General features: G+C 43.1%; 1 protein-coding gene across 1 annotated transcript; it reads right to left on the reverse strand.

The window, feature by feature from the left end:
* LOC137261607 (uncharacterized) lies at positions 1–15944 on the reverse strand. Its single transcript, XM_067799384.1, has 7 exons — positions 15835–15944; positions 15592–15741; positions 14516–14815; positions 4532–4600; positions 3351–3419; positions 2170–2238; positions 1–505 (listed from the first exon to the last, which is right to left on the reverse strand). The coding sequence occupies exons 2-7, from the start codon at positions 15653–15655 to the stop codon at positions 369–371; spliced, it is 708 nt and encodes a 235-aa protein (XP_067655485.1). The 5' UTR covers positions 15656–15741; positions 15835–15944; the 3' UTR covers positions 1–368.
* Between the last annotated feature and the right edge of the window lie 924 nt (positions 15945–16868).

Genomic DNA, 16868 nt, shown 5'->3' on the forward strand with positions numbered 1-16868 from the left:
TTTAACATATGTAAAAACGATTTATTAACATCAACAGTATTAAACTTACGTTACAGTAGCGGATATTAACGAATAGTCATATATATTCTGCACACAATACATTTTGATTTTCCAAGCTGATCGGAAAGATCTTGTCAAACAATAAAATGCACAGTTAAACGAGGCATAAATTTACATACATGGAAGAACACAGAATAACTTTTTCGACCACCGACGTTTACAGAGATACAAAGGTTGTGAATGCGTTTAGATTTAGGGCACTTTCAGCAATATTACAGCTTCCTTCCTACAATCAGTGAGGGAGGCAGTTTCCAAATTATCAAATGGTAGAATATACTAATAATGTTAAATCAGAGTGACTCGTTCCTTTAAATAAACATCCGTGGAGCGTGGGTGTTCATTCTGCTCATCTGCAGCAATGCGCACTGGGATACGATGAGTCCAAGATATGTGACACAAATACCAGGTGCAGACTGGGTGAAGCCACTTGCAGGTGGCTCTGAAACTGAGTGCGTGAGGAATGTCACATCGAGATCTTGTCAAACTATAAAATGCACAGTTATACGAGGCATAAATTAACATACATGGAAGAACAAAGAATAACTTCTTCGACTACCGACGTTTACAGAGATACAAAGGTAGTGAATGCGTTTAGATTTAGGGCAGTTTTAGCAATATTTCAGCAATTTTTCAAATATGGGATACACACATTGTACGAATGTGAGGAATCGAACAAGGGTCTTCTGTGTCATGAACGAACGCTTTAACAACTTAGTCATCCTACGCCCCTGCTTTAGAAAGGGATCGGATGTAACATATGCTATAACTGGCGTCACAGGTTCTCTTTAGAGTGTGTGACTTTAGTTTGTTGCCGCTTGAAGCAATATTCCAGCAATATCACAGCGGGGGACACTGGAAATGGGCTTCACACACTGTACCCATGTGAGGAATGGAACCCGGATCTTATGTGTCATGAGCGAACGCTTTAACCACTAGGCTACCCTCTCCTTAAATTACCCATTCAATTTTTGAGGGTTGAGACCAATAAGGAATTCGAACCCATATTTTCAGAACATGATTCTGATATAACTAGCGACAGGATAATTCACGATTGCAATTAGGTTATTCCGTTAGGGACGCCACTGCTAAGAAGATCCTGACGTTAAACCCTATCACAAAATAATAACAAATGGCCGCGTTATGTAATATTATAAGTATCATGGTCGCATATACTAACAACATTTTTTATTCCAACCTTTGAAGGTATCAAACCAGCAATAAGGTTATGATCACACAAACGTAAAATTTACGAATTTTAAGAACTGCTGCAAAATCCAATTTTTTTCCTTTGATTACCGGTCATTAAATAATTTTGTAGGAAATAAACAATTATTTATGTAGTATTCCTTTGAAGCCATCCTTCAGTGCGCTACCATGCTATTCCAGATTTGAACGTGTTTTAGACAGATGTTTCTCTGACAAAGAATGCATGATTTGCAACATTATTGCAAACAAATGTATTGAAAGAAGTGAACTTAAGTGGTTACAGTTTTGGGTTATCCGCAGCATTTATCAACAAAATCTTTCCTCCGTAAAATAAAATAGAATCACCACTTTGCTCCTTTTGCCAAAATGGTGCAGAAAAAAATGACAACCTCGTGGTATTGTAAAGAAACTATGGCTTCATACTGTTCAACTATCAGTGAACTTTACGTTTGAAATGGTTTTGTTTGTTCAACTATTAGTGAACTTTACGTTTGAAATGGTTTTGTTTGGAATGAAATGTAAAAATAACAATCCTATACAGGTACTATTAATTCTAGTCCAACAAAATATATTCAAATGTGCTACTGAAAACTATTTGCCTGATATCAGTTTTATTAAAAAGCAAGTTTTTGAGTATTATCACGCTACCAAATATCTCCATTTATCAAATGGTACTGAACAATTTTTAAAAATTCCAGTCAGCGTTAGATATGTTGTTAGGTTAGATATATATTTACTTATAATACTGTGAACATATTATGTACCTCAGATGAATCACAATGTACTGTTTTGAGCCTGCTTGTGTGATCTTATAATCTCCGACTGTAAGAAGTGTTAAAAAAAATTACACCGACTTAACATTCATCTGGAACGTAAATAACTTGTATTCGTTAATCCCCTCACCATGATGTGTCGTCGGTGGCGGTTCTTGCCCGTCTACAGTGCAGGGACTGAGGACGGGCGTCGTCGTGTCTGAAAATAATACAAAGTTACTTCGGTTGATACAGGTGTCTTGTTCATTTGGTGATTGCCGTTGTGTGAAGATGAAGTCCCGTCACATCTAAACAACTGTTCATCATTTGTAAAGTTTTAATGCTATGATTTGCGTCTTCTATATTTGTGTTCGAAATGAAACAAAAGCTGAACGTATTTTTGTTTGTAGCACAGGACATGCTTTGTAACAGTATCGTAATTACTAACATGGGTTCGCTCGCTCGCTCGCTCGCACGCACGCACTCAGGCACACATAGAGATAATATAGCTATATAGAGACACCATAATGGATAACATTAAAAATAGTTATTGTACTTAACTGCAGTACAAGTCAAAACATTGATTACACAACTGTCTCGTTTTCTGCTGACTTGGTGCCGTCTTATTGCGCAACTTAGTACAACAACCAGACAGCCAGACATGTTTGGCTGTCTTTTACGGCAGTCGGTGACGTCTTAGTTAACGACATGTTGCCTAAACCTCGACATAAAATATACAGAAACGATTTTATCCAAATTTAAAATTATGATTAATTTGTACATACCATTTTCTTATGAAGCAGGAAATTCGAATTCAGTGTAACCATAGGTGTGTGTAATGTGTCTTCGGAGGGAAAAGATGGCCTAAATCCGGCCGGGCACTTACGTTTCTGGAAAAAGGGGCTGCCATAGCCGCCGGGCCGGTGTGTAACATCCATGTCATGTAACATGGTGGAAAAAAATGGAAAGAGTTACTTCCGTTCCCCCATATTCTTTCTTCCGTACATTAACAGAGGTAACACCAAGTAGTTCAGCCCTATATTTTGTACTTAAAATTAGGGCTTTTAGATATTTTTGTGAGCCCTCTAGTAATTCATGTGCTAGGTTTTGTTAATAATTCTGGTATATGTCAATATATGAATATAATTTGGGATGGGGGAACGAGAGGAACTCTTACCAAAAATTTGAAATAGCGTCAAAGAGAGATTAGATTTTTGTGCCTGCTTGTGTGATCTTATAATGTCTGTCTGTAAGAAGTTAAAAAAAACCCCAATTATACAGATTTAACATTCATCTGGAAAGTTAATAGCTGGTATTCATTAATCTCCTCACCATGATGTGTCGTCGGTGGCGTTTCTTGCCCGTCTACAGTGCAGGGGCTGAGGACGGGCGTCGTCGTGTCTGAAAATAATACAAAGTTACTTCGGTTGATACAGGTGTCTTGTTCATTTGGTGATTGCCGTTGTGTGAAGATGAAGTCCCGTCACATCTAAACAACTGTTCATCATTTGTAAAGTTTTAATGCTATGATTTGCGTCTTCTATATTTGTGTTCGAAATGAAACAAAAGCTGAACGTATTTTTGTTTGTAGCACAGGACATGCTTTGTAACAGTATCGTAATTACTAACATGGGTTCGCTCGCTCGCTCGCTCGCTCGCACGCACTCAGGCACACATAGAGATAATATAGCTATATAGAGACACCATAATGGATAACATTAAAAATAGTTATTGTACTTAACTGCAGTACAAGTCAAAACATTGATTACACAACTGTCTCGTTTTCTGCTGACTTGGTGCCGTCTTATTGCGCAACTTAGTACATCAACCAGACAGCCAGACATGTTTGGCTGTCTTTTACGGCAGTCGGTGACGTCTTAGTTAACGACATGTTGCCTAAACCTCGACATAAAATATACAGAAACGATTTTATCCAAATTTAAAATTATGATTAATTTGTACATACCATTTTCTTATGAAGCAGGAAATTCGAATTCAGTGTAACCATAGGTGTGTGTAATGTGTCTTCGGAGGGAAAAGATGGCCTAAATCCGGCCGGGCACTTACGTTTCTGGAAAAAGGGGCTGCCATAGCCGCCGGGCCGGTGTGTAACATCCATGTCATGTAACATGGTGGAAAAAAATGGAAAGAGTTACTTCCGTTCCCCCATATTCTTTCTTCCGTACATTAACAGAGGTAACACCAAGTAGTTCAGCCCTATATTTTGTACTTAAAATTAGGGCTTTTAGATATTTTTGTGAGCCCTCTAGTAATTCATGTGCTAGGTTTTGTTAATAATTCTGGTATGTGTCAATATATGAATATAATTTGGGATGGGGGAACGAGAGGAACTCTTACCAAAAATTTGAAAAAGCGTCAAAGAGAGATTAGATTTTTGTGCCTGCTTGTGTGATCTTATAATGTCTGTCTGTAAGAAGTTAAAAAAAACCCCAATTATACAGATTTAACATTCATCTGGAAAGTTAATAGCTGGTATTCATTAATCTCCTCACCATGTTGTGTCGTCGGTGGCGTTTCTTGCCCGTCTGCAGTGCAGGGACTGAGGACGGGCGTCGTCGTGTCTGAAAATAATACAAAGTTACTTCGATTGATACAGGTGTCTTGTTCATTTGGTGATTGTCGTTGTGTGAAGATGAAGTCCCGTCACATCTAAACAACATATTTTGTACAGTTTTATGCTATGATTTGCGTCGTCTGTATTATTATTTGAAATGAAAAAATAAAACCGAGCATATTTTTTTTTGTGACACAGGGCACAGTGCTTCATAACAGTGTCTATAGTTTGGCATGAAAAATGCATGTGGACCCGTTTTTTGTAAATAACTCTTCCACCAATGATCCAATCGATCCCAAACTTTGCAAGTGGGTGTTTTGTCAGACAACCTAATCACATTGTAAATCACCGATTTTATGCATTTGTGAGAAAGAATCTGTCCATATAACTGTCAACAAAACAGACAGCTGAACGCTGACAGCTAGCAGAGGGAGGGAGCCAATGACCTGTTCACTGCACAGTGATAGGTCGTTTGGATCATTCACACTGACTACTTCTAGCAGTCATGACGAAAGCTAAACGTTTAATTAGGAAGGTGTTTAATGTTTGTGAAAGAGAGAGCAAACGTAGCAAATCGATTTACAAGGTGTCGGATTACATGAAACGTACAACTTTTGCTCTTGGCATGGAAAAGAACATCGTGCTAAAATTGTGAGAATTAACAAACAACCAATAAACTAAACCTTGTACAAAAAGTGGTCATCCAGAGTTAGGTTCTTTTGACATCAGGGCCATCAGAGATGCCATTCACCGGCTATTTGCTAGAAATGAACGAAGCCATGACACCTTTGCATACGTGTCACGTGCAGAGCTGACATACATTGACAAACGTTGACCTTTCTGACCCAACACTGCCGCTAAAGCATTTCTGCACTAGTCTGTCCTCAGTAAAGCCGCTTTTTTAACGTTTCCTATCTCCCACCACTGGAACTGTAATTATGCCGATCGTATTTTACGATCCAACTTTGGATGTAATCTACAGGTCGGTGCGGTGTTCAAGCGAGAAAGCCTTCACGAACACATCCATGTTAGTATGGCAAGCGATTTACACATTTCTCAAGAAATTACAGATATCTTCGATTGTTTTGAATATATCTATCTTATCTTTAAAAATATAAATAAAGTTTTAAAGATATCTGAAAATAATTGAAGATATTTTCAATAATTCAATTCAAGATCTGTCTATTTCAATTCAAGATGTCAACATTTCTTTCAAGATGTCATTAATATTATTTAGCATCTCCTTTATTCAATTCGCAATATCATCAATGTTATCACGAATTTTATAGGATATATCTACAATAATCTCAATTCGAGATTTCTTCAATTCAGTTCAAGACATCTTCAATTCTACTCAAGATATCTTTAAAATAATTCATATCTTAAATTTCTTAATTTAAACGGAAAACGATTTGCCATACGGTAGCGCTGCCATCTAAAAACCTTGACACGTCTTTACTCTATCCTAACTTTTCATAGCAATCCGACCAACTACAGCAACATACCTTGTCAACCAACTAAACCAACCAACCAACTATATCCTTAATACAATACGATTTACGTACATGTTGCAACATCAAATTAAACTATCTCAACGTACGCCAAACGCGGGTCAACTCTAACAATGAATAATGTAGGAAATGTGACCCAGACCAGGTTAATGCTACACTGTGGTTATCAGGTCACCCAAACCAGGTTAATGCTACACTACGGCTATCAGGTCACCCAGACCAGGTTAATGCTACACTGTCGTTATCAGGTCACCCAGACCAGGTTAATGCTGCACTGTGGCTATCAGGTCACCCAGACCAGGTTAATGCTACACTGTGGTTATCAGGTCACCCAAACCAGGTTAATCCTACACTATGGCTATCAGGTCACCCAGACCAGGTTAATGCTACACTGTCGTTATCAGGTCACCCAGACCAGGTTAATGCTGCACTGTGGCTATCAGGTCACCAAGACCAGGTTAATGCCACACTCTCGTTATCAGATCACCCAAACCAGGTTAATGCTACACTGTCGTCATCAGGTCACCCAGACCAGGTTAACGCTACACTGTGGTTATCAGGTCACCCACACCAGGTCAACGCTACACTGTGGTTATTAGGTCACCCAGACGAGGTTAACGCTACACTGTGGTTATCAGGTCAGACAGACCAGGTTAACGCTACAGTGTGGTTATCAGATCACCCAGACCAGGATAAAGCTACACTGTGGTTATTAGATCACCCACACCAGGTTAATGCTGCACTGTGACTATCAGGTCACCCACACCAGGTTACTGCTACACTATGGCTATCAGGTCACCCACACCAGGTTAATGCTATACTATGGCTCTCTTGTCACCAACACCAGGTTAATGATGCACTGTGTTTATCAGGTCACCCAGAACAGGTTAATGCTACACTGTGGTCATCAGGTTAACCAGAACAGGTTAATGCTACACTGTGGTTATCAGGTCACCCACACCAGGTTAACGCTACACTATGGCTATCTTGTCACCAACACCAGGTTAATGTTGCACTGTGGCCATCACGTCACCCAGACCAGGTTAATGATACACTGTCATTATCAGGTCACCCACACCAGGTTAACGCTGCACTGTCGTTATCAGGTCACCTAGACCAGGTTAACGCTGCAGTGTCGTTATCAGGTCACCCAGACCAGGTTAACGCTGCACTGTCGTTATCAGGTCACCCAAACCAGGTTAACGCTACACTGTGGCTATCTTGTCACCAACACCAGGTTAATGTTGCACTGTGGCCATCACGTCACCCAGACCAGGTTAATGATACACTGTCATTATCAGGTCACCCACACCAGGTTAACGCTGCACTGTCGTTATCAGGTCACCTAGACCAGGTTAACGCTGCAGTGTCGTTATCAGGTCACCCAGACCAGGTTAACGCTGCACTGTCGTTATCAGGTCACCCAAACCAGGTTAACGCTACACTGTGGTTATCAGATCACCCAGACCAGGATAACGCTACACTGTGGTTATTAGATCACCCACACCAGGTTAACGCTGCACTGTGACTATCAGGTCACCCACACCAGGTTAATGCTATACTATGGCTCTCTTGTCACCAACACCAGGTTAATGATACACTGTGTTTATCAGGTTACCCAGACCAGGTTAATGCTACACTGTGGTCATCAGGTTAACCTGAACAGTTAAATGCTACACTGTGGTTATCATGTCAGCCAGAACAGATTAACGCTACACTATGACTATCCTGTCACCAACACCAGGTTAATGTTGCACTGTGGCCATCAGGTCACCCAGACCAGGTTAATGATACATTGTCGTTATCAGGTCACCCAAACCAGGTTAACGCTGCACTGTCGTTATCAGGTCACCCACACCAGGTTAACGCTACACTCTGGCTATCAGGTCACCCAAACCAGGTTAATGCTGCACTGTCGTTATCAGATCACCCAGACCAGGTTAACGCTACACTGTCGGTATCAGGTCACCCAGACCACGTTAACGCTACACTATGGCTATCAGGTCACCCAGACCAGGTTAATGCTACACTGTCGTTATCAGGTCACCCACACCAGGTTAACGCTGCACTGTCGCTATCAGATCACCCAGACCAGATTAACGCTGCACTGTCGTTATCAGGTCACCCACACCAGGTTAATGCTGCACTATGGCTATCAGGTCACCTACACCAGGTTAATGCTGCACTGTGACTATCAGGTCACCCACACCAAGTTAATGCTATACTATGGCTCTCTTGTCACCAACACCAGGTTAATGTTGCACTGTGGCTATCAGGTCACCTAGACGAGGTTAATGTTACACTGTCGTTATCAGGTCACCCAGACCAGGTTAACGCTACACTCTGGCTATCACGTCACCCAGACCAGGTTAACTCTGCACTCTCTTTATCAGGTCACCTAGACCAGGGTAACGCTGGACTGTCGTTATCAGGTCACCCAGAACAGGTTAATGCTGCACTGTCGTTATCAGGTCACCCAAACCAGGATAACGCTATACTATGGCTATCAGGTCACCCACACCAGGTTAATGGTACACTGTCATTATCAGGTCACCCACACCAGGTTAACGCTGCACTGTGACTATCAGGTCACCCACACCAGGTTAATGCTATACTATGGCTCTCTTGTCACCAACACCAGGTTAATGATGCACTGTGTTTATCAGGTCACCCACACCAGGTTAACGCTACACTGTGGTTATTAGATCACCCACACCAGGTTAATGCTGCACTGTGACCATCAGGTCACCCACACCAGGTTAATGCTATACTATGGCTCTCTTGTCACCAACACCAGGTTAATGATGCACTGTGTTTATCAGGTCAGCCAGACCAGGTTAATGGTACACTGTCGTTATCAGATCACCAAGACCAGGTTAATGCTGCACTGTCGTTATCAGGTGACCCAGACCAGGTTAATGCTACACTGTCGTTATCAGGTCACCCACACCAGGTTAACGCTATGATATGGCTCTCTTGTCACCAACACCAGGTTAATTATGCACTGTGTTTACCAGGTCACCCACACCAGGTTAACGCTACACTGTGGTCATCAGGTCACCCAGACCAGGTTAACGCTACACTACGGCTCTCTTGTCACCCACACCAGGTTAATGCTGCACTGTGGCTATCAGGCCACCCACACCAGGTTAATGCTACACTGTGGTTATCGGGTCACCAACACCAGGTTAATGCTGTACTGTGGGTATCAGGTCACCTAGACCAGGTTAATGCTACACTATGGCTATGAGGTCACCCACAACAGGTTAATGCTGCACTATGGCTATCAGGTCATCCAGAACAGGTTAATGCTACACTATGGCTCTCTTGTCACCAACACCGGGTTAATGCTACACTGTGGTTATCAGGTCACCCACACCAGGTTAACGCTACACTGTCGTTATCAGGTGACCCATACCAGGTTAACGCTACACTATGGCTCTCTCGTCACCCACACCAGGTTAATTATGCACTGTGGCTACCAGGTCACCCAGAACAGGTTAACGCTACACTGTGGTTATCAGGTCACCCAGACCAGGTTAACACTACACGATGGCTCTCTTGTCACCAACACCAGGTTAATGCTGCACTGTGGCTATCAGGCCACCCACACCAGGCTAATGCTACACTGTGGTTATCCGGTCACCCAGACCAGGTTAATGCTGCACTGTGGGTATCAGGTCACCCAGACCAGGTTAATGCTACACTGTGGCTATGAGGTCACCCACAACAGGTTAATGCTGCACTATGGCTATCAGGTCATCCAGAACAGGTTAATGCTACACTATGGCTCTCTTGTCACCAACACCAGGTTAATGCTACACTGTGGTTATCAGGTCACCCAGAACAGGTTAATGCTACACTGTCGTTATCAGGTGACCCATACCAGGTTAACGCTACACTATGGCTCTCTTGTCACCCACACCAGGTTAATGCTACACTGTCGTTATCAGGTCATCCACACCAGGTTAATGCTACACTATGGCTATGAGGTCACCCACACCAGGTTAATTATGCACTATGGCTATCAGGTCAGCCAGAACAGGTTAATGCTACACTATGGCTCTCTTGTCACCAACACCAGGTTAATGGTACACTGTGGTTATCAGGTCAGCCAGAACAGGTTAATGCTACACCGTGGTTATCAGGTCACCCACACCAGGTTAATGCTACACTATGGCTATGAGGTCACCCACAACAGGTTAATGCTGCACTGTGACTATCAGGTCAGCCAGACAAGGTTAATGCTACACTATGGCTCTCTTGTCACCAACACCAGGTTAACGTTACGCTGTGGTTATCAGGTCACCCAGAACAGGTTAATGCTACACTGTCGTTATCAAGTCACCCATACCAGGTTAACGCTACACTATGGCTCTCTTGTCACCAACACCAGGTTAATGCTACACTGTCGTTATCAGGTCACCCACACCAGGTTAATGCTACACTATGGGTATCAGGTCACCCAGAACAGGTTAATGCTACACTGTGGTTATCTGGTCACCCACACCAGGTTAATGCTGCACTGTGGCTATCAGGTCAGCCAGACCAGGTTAATGCTACACTATGGCTATCAGGTCACCCACACCAGGTTAATGCTGCACTGTGACTATCAAGTCACTCACACCAGGTTAATGCTACACTATGGCTATCAAGTCACTCACACCAGGTTAATGCTGCACTATGGCTTTCAGGTCAGCCAGACCAGGTTAATGCTACACTATGGCTATCAGGTCACCCACACCAGGTTAATGCTGCACTATGGCTATCAAGTCACCCACACCAGGTGAATGCTACACTATGGCTATCAAGTCACCCACAGCAGGTTAATGCCACACTATGGCTATCAAGTCACCCACACCAGGTTAATGCTACACTATGGCTATCAGGTTACCCACACCAGGTTAATGCTACACTATGGTTATCAGGTCACCCACACCAGGTTAATGCTGCACTGTGGCTATCAAGTCACTCACACCAGGTTAGTGCTACACTATGGCTATCAAGTCACTCACACCAGGTTAATGCTACACTATGGCTATCAGGTCACCCACACCAGGTTAATGCAACACTATGGCTATCAAGTCACCTACACCAGGTTAATGCTGCACTGTGGCTATCAGGTCACCCACACCAGGTTAATGCTACACTATGGCTATCAGGTCACCCACACCAGGTTAGTGCTGCACTGTGGCTATCAAGTCACTCACACCAGGTTAATGCTACACTATGGCTATCAAGTCACTCATACCAGGTTAATGGTACACTATGGCTATCAAGTCACCCACACCAGGTTAATGCTACACTATGGCTATCAAGTCACTCACACCAGGTTAATGCTACACTATGGCTATGAAGTCACCCACACCAGGTTAATGCTGCACTATGGCTATCAAGTCACTCACACCAGGTTAATGCTACACTATGGCTATGAAGTCACCCACACCAGGTTAATGCTGCACTATGGCTATCAAGTCACCCACACCAGGTTAATGCTACACTATGGCTATCAAGTCACCCACACCAGGTTAATGCTGCACTATGGCTGTCAAGTCACTCACACCAGGTTAATGCTACACTATGGCTATCAAGTCACTCACACCAGGTTAATGCTACACTATGGCTATCAAGTCACTCACACCAGGTTAATGCTACACTATGGCTATCAAGTCACTCACACCAGGTTAATGCTACACTATGGCTATCAAGTCACCCACACCAGGTTAATGCTGCACTGTGGCTATCAAGTCACTCACACCAGGTTAATGCTACACTTTGGCTATCAAGTCGCCTACACCAGGTTAATGCTACACTATGGCTATCAAGTCACCCACACCAGGTTAATGCTACACTATGGCTATCAAGTCACCCACACCAGGTTAATGCTGCACTGTGGCTATCAAGTCACCCACACCAGGTTAATGCTACACTATGGCTATTAGGTCACCCACACCAGGTTAATGCTGCACTGTGGCTATCAAGACACTCACACCAGGTTAATTCTACACTATGGCTATCAAGTCACTCACACCAGGTTAATGCTACACTATGGCTATCAAGTCACCCACACCAGGTTAATGCTGCACTGTGGCTATCAAGTCACTCACACCAGGTTAATGCTACACTTTGGCTATCAAGTCACCTACACCAGGTTAATGCTACACTATGGCTATTAAGTCACCCAGACCAGGTTAATGCTACACTTTGGCTATCAAGTCACCCACACCAGGTTAATGCTGCACTGTGGCTATCAAGTCACCCACACCAGGTTAATGCTACACTATGGCTATCATGTCACCCACATCAGGTTAATGCTGCACTGTGGCTATCAAGTCACTCACACCAGGTTAGTGCCACACTATGGCTATCAAGTCACTCACACCAGGTTAATGCTACACTATGGCTATCAAGTCACCCACACCAGGTTAATGCTACACTATGGCTATCAAGTCACCCACACCAGGTTAATGCTACACTATGGCTGTCAGGTCACCCACACCAGGTTAATGCTGCACTGTGGCTATCAGGTCACCCACACCAGGTTAATGCTGCACTATGGCTATCAGGTCACCCACACCAGGTTAATGCTACACTATGGCTATCAGGTCACCCACACCAGGTTAATGCTGCACTGTGGCTATCAAGTCACTCACACCAGGTTAATGCTACACTATGGCTATCAGGTCACCCACACCAGGTTAATGCTACACTATGGTTATCAGGTCACCCACACCAGGTTAATGCTACACTATGGCTATCAGGTCACCCACACCAGGTTAATGCTACACTATGGCTATCAGGTCACCCACACCAGGTTAATGCTACACTATGGCTATCAGGTCACCCACACCAGGTTAATGCTGCACTGTGGCTATCAAGTCACTCACACCAGGTTAATGCTATACTCTGACTATGAGGTCACCCACACCAGGTTAATGCTGTTCTATGGGAATTAGGTCACCCCTTTTTACTGTTGATTTTAACAGTAATAACTCTGGAAACTAAACTCACTCACTCATTTACATAACTTAAAATCACTTCAAAGTATTTCATGACATTGTTAAATGCGCAGATCCAAAAGCTTTCCCTTTCCCACTTACTACAAAGGTCACTGTACCTAAATGGGCTTGTGCTGCTGATCCCTTTCACCATGTACAAGTTGCCAACCAATTCTTGACGGAAAAATCTACTTCACTCTGTCTGTTATTTCAGCCAACATGGGCCACGTCCTCCGAACGTCAAGGCGGACTGTCTGTGTGCACCTCAGAGGTGCTGCCAGCTACCCAAGAAAGCTTCATCCAGGCCCATGCACCCTAAGGGACTGGCAGGAAATCAGTCTAAGTAAACTTGGTCTCAGGGTTATTCGTTACACTCCACCACTGAGTCTAACAAAACCTAGTAGAAGGTCGCGTCAGGTAACCTTTGAGCGATTTATGACCGTCCAATCAAACGCGAGACGGTTAAATAGATTTAACCAATCAGACAACGGCTACTATTTAGGGATAGGAGGGACTCACAAAATATTCAGCTCACTGACACAGATCTCTCCACAAACGAAAATCCGCATATAACACAGTTAAGGTCTTGTAAGACTCAGTAGTGGTTGTGGAGTGTAACGAAAAGTACTGATGCTAAGTTTACTTAGACTGGGCAGGAAATGAAACTGCCTTCTCTGCCTTAATTATAGGCGGGAATTTACACCTTCTGTACGCACAGCGCACGTGTTCAAGGATTACACAGTGTAAATGCTTTCAGTACAGGAATTCATAATGCTGTACAAATGATAATTATGAAAATTATGTAATTAATGCATACTATTCCCGATTACAATTTATCTTACCTTACACGTAAATGGCGTTTTCTGGTTGGCTGAGAGCTCTTATATTATTTTCAATGTACCCGGCTAACAAGCGAGTAAAATTTTCTATGTATCCCTCTGGTTATGCCGAACTCGTTTGGTACTTCGTGACAGTAATTCTTAAATCTCATATAATATTGAATCACGTATAATGTACGGAAATTACCGATGTTTTGCGAATGCAAATCGATGAAAAGGAGATAACTCACAATCGATTTTGTCTTGTCGTCTTCAAAATCTAGCGACGGCTACAAATTAACACTGATGTGTTCTTGTAGATAAATACGTTATGTACTTGGGGTCCGTGGTTTGATGTACCCATGTTCCCCTTGTGAACAAGTTATGTGTGCGTGCGTGCGTGCGCGCGTGTGTATGTGTGCGTTACAAACAAACACTTACATTCGTCTTTTTCTACATGGCACCCTGACATGGTATACGTCCGTACAGTAGACGAGAATCATATCACATGACAATATGTCTACATTCACAAATATACATGCAAAATTCGCGATTTGCATTCGAAAGTGATTGCTTGAATAGATTTCCCACGTACCTGCTGCTTCCATAACAGTAATCCAAGTTGAAGCGGTGGTGCCATATTCCTCGTTGTAGATGCACCAGTACAGACCACTGTGCTTTGGTTTGAAGGTCAAGGACAACGTTGCTCTCCGTAACCCATAAGTGACGTTATAATTTGATCGGCATGATGGAAATAGACAGGTGATGATAGTTCCTTTGTTTGGGGGCTGAAGTATTCTTATTGTGTCGCCTGGTTGGAAGCCTTCATGCAAGGAGCAGTTAATCTGTATTAAGTCAGGTGATAGTCGCACCGCTTGTAGATCCAAGTCTACACCTGTAGAGTTAAACAACAGCTGATGTACACAGTAAAACAATTTCATGGTCAGCTCGAATCACTGAGATGTAAGATATTGATTGTACACAGGATACTTAGGGTTAGGGGGCGTGTGTGTGTGTGTGTGTGTGTGTGTGTGTGTGTGTGTGTGTGTGTGTGTGTGTGTGTGTGTGTGTGTGTGTGTGTGTGTGTTGATGAATGTGTGATTATATGGCGGAGCTTAAACAATGCAAATGTCCCGGCTAATCTTTAGCGTCGTCAAAGTAAGCGGCCCCCTACCCACTCATCCACCCATTTCATGGACAAAATCAAAGACACCTCCCACCAGTGTAGTATGCGCACAAAACTGATCTCCATCTCTCTCACACTCGCACGCACGCACGTACGCCCTAAAACTGTCTGCCTCGCAATTCGTCCTACAGAGTAGTCGATGCTCGATGCCTCATAACCTTCCTTATAGGTCTCAACCATGATCAAAGTTTTTTTCGACTGAGGTGATGTGGGTTAGCGTTCATTTGTCTCATCACAGGTCTCGATTCGTCTCTCCACGTGGACACAGTGTGTAAATGCCATGTCTGATGCCCTCCACCATTCATGAAATAACGCTCAAAGGGGCATAACACATTATTCACTCGCCCATTTATGTCATATAGATAAACCAGATTACTCACTGTATATAGTAAAAGAGAACCACTGGATGTATCGCTGTAATATTTACTCCTTCAGCTCGGATACTGTGGTTGACAGGGAGAGAGCTGTTCTTCAGTTTTACTTACCTATGGCCGCGCGCAGGCCGACGATAGTCACCAACGTTATCACCGTCACTGTCGTGGAGTCCATCTATCCCTGCATGGCGTGTCCTAGAGCGACGTTGGCACGATATCCTTGGACCTTGCCTCCCTGGGTGGAGGGGAAATCCTGTCTACCTGTACGTACACCACAAGGAGAAAGACATAGACTATATAACATACAACCACGTGTTGACACTGACACTTGCTTAGATTCTTTAGAAAACTAACCGTTGAACGAAACGTTTTACTGCTATCATGCAGCTGACGAAGGGTGTGTCGCTATAAATAACCCGTCAAGCACACGTCATACACGTTGAACGGGGTCCTATGTCCTTACTGATTACACATCCTGAATAAGCCTCCGCGTGCGTCCGTGTGTTTACACACGTTTAGCTCTATGCAATTCAAGGTTGTGATCGAAATTTAAATATACAATCCTTGAACGACACTGGTTCAGTAGATCAAAACTGCGAATGGTTTGTGAGTTCTGATCTTCAAACGAACCCTGCTCTCATCGTCACCCATTACATTTTGGTTACACAGTTTATATAGGCGATCTTCCTTCGCAGTGGCCAGTCGCCTGCCAGTCTCTATGGGTAAGTTATGATTTGAAGTGCCGAGTCCCTGAATAGGATTAATGTACTGTACGTGATCGAGGATTCTTTACTTAACTTTTTTGAGTGGCATTTTAGAAGTTGAGGTGTACAAACAGGACAAATTGCATGGATAACAACTTCTTTATTGCGTGATTGCGACGTTTCGGTGCAGATTCTTGTACCGTTGTCAAGCAGGAATCTTTACTTAGCAACTGGTAAATAGTCTATTTTTACCTGGGGATTTCCAATACTGCGTAATACAGACCAACATGTACATTTAACACGACGGCAGTCAGAACGCGATGCCCACGTTAGTCCCGCTATACTGCATGTTCACTTGGATTGTTCTGTCACTCACACGCGGAATAGGAAAGCATTTCTCTCAACTATATATTATGGAATCCTAGACGGGACATCGTCACATTGTCGAAGTACTGCACTTTGGTTAATTTTGCCTCACGTTGCTTGTTTATTTACGGCGTCAATGCGACAATGCGACAATGTCCCTTCGAGGATTTTATACCTTGTTGTTGAAATGTATGCATTTTTTATCGAACGGAAATAGATTGAACACAATTTAAAATTCAGTATAGCGTCACCCGAACCTGCACACGTTATTATCAAGGGGAAGTGATTTCATCTACTCCTTATAAGTCGGTTACCTCT

The sequence above is a fragment of the Haliotis asinina genome, chromosome 14 (assembly GCF_037392515.1).
Source record: "Haliotis asinina isolate JCU_RB_2024 chromosome 14, JCU_Hal_asi_v2, whole genome shotgun sequence".
NCBI lineage: Eukaryota > Metazoa > Mollusca > Gastropoda > Lepetellida > Haliotidae > Haliotis > Haliotis asinina.

Coding starts and splice junctions, on each gene's coding strand:
- LOC137261607 (XM_067799384.1), bottom strand. CDS start 15,655: ATGGACTCCACGACAGTGACGGTGATAACGTTGGTGACTATCGTCGGC. Junction 14,816..15,591: donor CGGCCTGCGCGCGGCCATAG/GTAAGTAAAACT, acceptor TTAACTCTACAG/GTGTAGACTTGGATCTACAA. Junction 506..2,169: donor GCCACCGACGACACATCATG/GTGAGGGGATTA, acceptor TCACGCACTCAG/TTTCAGAGCCACCTGCAAGT.